Below are 3081 nucleotides of genomic sequence, written 5' to 3' on the forward strand. Positions count from 1 at the left end.
ATGGGGTGCAACATGAGTCGTCTCGCCAAGGCGCCGATCTCTGTGGTCCGAATAATCCTTCCCTCAATTTTTCCCAGAATCGCAGAGAACAAATCGAGAGCAGAGACGGAAGGAAAGGGGGCGTCCTCAATGGCCATCTCGGCCGTGCTCGACAACGACGACCTTCTCTACGAGATCCTCCTCCGCCTCGCCTTCCCCACAAGCCTTGTCCGCGCCGCTCTCGTCTGCAAGCGCTGGCTCGCCCTCGCCTCCGCGCCCGCCTTCCTCCGCCGCTTCCGCGACCTCCACCCGCCCAGCCTCCTTGGCTTCTACGTCGAAACCGAGGGCACCTACCCCCCAAAGTTCGTGCCGTTACCTCAGCCCCCCGAGCTCGCCGCCGTCATCTCCCGTGCTAGCTTCGATTTGGACTCCTTGAGCAGAGACAAGTTCGACGTGGAATACTGCAATAGCCTGCTCATCCTCCACACCGCACACAAGACAAGGGTGCGATGTTCCCTGTACCCTGCGAGGTACACGGCCGTCCTCCCAACCTTCCGGGGCACGAGCATCCATGACGACAGTTTAACGTATCACGAGCATGAAATCCTCGCCAAAGCCGGCGGTGGCGCAGGGGATGGCCTGTCCTACTTCTGCTTGGCAATGGGTTATAAAGAGCAGCACACAGTTATGGACGTGTATGTGCTACAGGACGGTGTATGGGCCATCCACTCTTCCGTTGTAACTCAAGTCCCTAAAATTGAACTGCAACTGCCTCGTACTTTGCTTGGTGACACTAAGATCTATAATTCGGCCTCTGTGAACGACAGGCATAAGCTGGTCGTGCTAGATCTTGTGTCCTCATCATTGTCACTTTTGGACTTGCCAGAAGAGATGTTGCCGTTAAGCTTCGAGCTCTCGCTTACCGATGATTCTCATCTTCATCTGATCCATGTAAAGGGATCTCAGCTTCACATCTGGCTCCACCAGATGGATGGCAATGGCCTATCCAGCTGGTTCCTCGAGGGTACCATTTGCTTGCATGAGATATGTGCTAATTCCATGCTACCAAATTGCATCTTGAAGGATGCTAACGTGGAGGCGGTTGGGGGAAATTCTCGGTTTGTTTTCATGGAGGCAGATGATGTCCTATACCTGTTTGATATTAAGAACAAGGCGGCAAAGAAGGTTTACGAGATTACGCCAGAGGCTAAATCTTTGGATTGTGTCATTCCTATTATGATGGTTTGGCCTCCTAAATTCCCTGTCATGATGGAAAGATGCGATCCAAAATAATGACCCTGTAAGGTTTGCCCTTACATGCTTGCTTTTGTATGTATTGATACTTCTGCATGACCAATGCAGCTCTTTATATGTATGCCAATTTCGGCTGGGTAATACATTTTAGCCATAGTTTTAAATAGCCGGCTATAGCCCCGCTATAGCCCGGCTATAGCCTTTCGAGTAAGGTGCGGCTAAAGGCATCCGCGTGCTAAAAGGTGGCTATAGCCCGCTATAGCCTTTTTCACAGGTCGCGGTTGTAGTCGTCGCTAGGTGATCCGAATACCAATTTGTAATTTTCTTTACTTTTTGGGTTATTTGTACTACTGTTGATGATTATTAATAGATCGGTGGATTTCTCGCAAAAAAAAAAAACTATGATTTTAGCTCCATCGACCCAGATTGTTATTTGCCATTTCAGATTTTACGGTCTATATTCTAGGTTGTGTGCAAATAGGGAAATCCGGAAGCCTACACAGCTCCTCAAAACCGATATTATTAGCCGCGGCATCAAGTAATCAAATTTGCACAAAACCGATTAACTATGTAACCCATTAAATCTGTAGTGGCAACCAAGAATTAAGGATTTAGGCCAGCAACTAGCTTGCCAGGTAGCATGTGTGCATCTAGACATTGCAGAGATCAGCACACATACCATTGCATACAAATAAGCATGTTGAGGCTAACAAGCTGCATAAGTAAACATGGTAATACTAATATAACCCAGCCACATGACAAACTGCTTGTGTTTGACAGAACGGGTTTGGTACTACGGCAACCCGACATCTGCATTTTCTGTCCCTTAGATCAGTTAAGGCACTTGACAACATTGTTTGTGCCTGTTATCTGATAAAAACAATATAGGGAAAATTAGCTTGGCGTTGTACAGCTTCAAGAGAAGAAAAATATTTGAAAAAAAAAACTTTCAGTGGGTACTCCTGCAGAATTTTTGACCTCGGAATATTCAAGCATATAAACATAATTCTCAACTCCTTTGTCTTTACTTAAAAGCTTGGTGTTTCCACTCTTCTAATAGTCTATTCCCACCAAGCATGAACGAGAAAATTAAGACGTTGTACAGACAATTCAAACATGTATGTCCCACTTAGTAAACAATGTTCAATCGAAGAGGATGTTTGGCATCCTACTGTATAGTGTATACGAAGTTCCTGACACCACCCTTTAAACCGAATGCACGTAAGCAGCCTTGTGATTCAAGAAGGGAAGTATCAGCGTCACTACAGGAAAACGTCAAGGTGCTGACGGCCAAAACCTGTGCTGACGCCTTTTTATCGGGGTTAGAAACACAGATCCCGAACAAGGCAGGCTGGCGTGAAGGCCGTCGGCACAGGAAAGTTTGTGCCGACTGCCACCATCAGCACAAAAAAGGCGTCGCCACATGATCGGTCTGGCCGTCGGCATAGGGGTCTTTGCCGTGACGGTGAGGCAACGCCATGATTTTTTTGGCCCTCTACCCCTATTGAAAGGACACAGATGTCGCCTAGAGGGAGGGGGTGAATAGGCGATTTAAAACTTTTACGAGATGGACTTAACAAATGCAGAATAAAACTAGCGTTTACTTTGTCAAGCCCAAAGCCTGGTTTACCTATGTGCACCAACAACTTATTCTAAGCAATGGTTCACCTATGTGCACCAACAACTTATGCTAAGCAAGACAAGCAACTTATGTGATAGCAAGATATATATAACTTCAAGCACAATGGCTATCACAAGGTAAAGTGCATAAGTAAAGAGCTCGGGTATAGAGATAACCGAGGCACGCGGGAGACGATGATTTATCCCGAAGTTCACACTCTTGCGAGT

At 46.8% G+C, this 3081-nt stretch overlaps 1 protein-coding gene across 1 annotated transcript; it reads left to right on the forward strand.

Annotated features, from left to right (window-relative positions):
• Positions 1-1272, forward strand: LOC127315012 (uncharacterized). The gene has a single exon (XM_051345553.1). It carries the CDS (start codon positions 1-3, stop codon positions 1270-1272), a length of 1272 nt encoding a protein of 423 aa, XP_051201513.1.
• The last annotated feature ends 1809 nt before the right edge of the window (positions 1273-3081 follow it).

This window comes from Lolium perenne, chromosome 7 (genome assembly GCF_019359855.2).
Source record: "Lolium perenne isolate Kyuss_39 chromosome 7, Kyuss_2.0, whole genome shotgun sequence".
NCBI lineage: Eukaryota > Viridiplantae > Streptophyta > Magnoliopsida > Poales > Poaceae > Lolium > Lolium perenne.

Coding starts and splice junctions, on each gene's coding strand:
- LOC127315012 (XM_051345553.1), top strand. CDS start 1: ATGGGGTGCAACATGAGTCGTCTCGCCAAGGCGCCGATCTCTGTGGTC.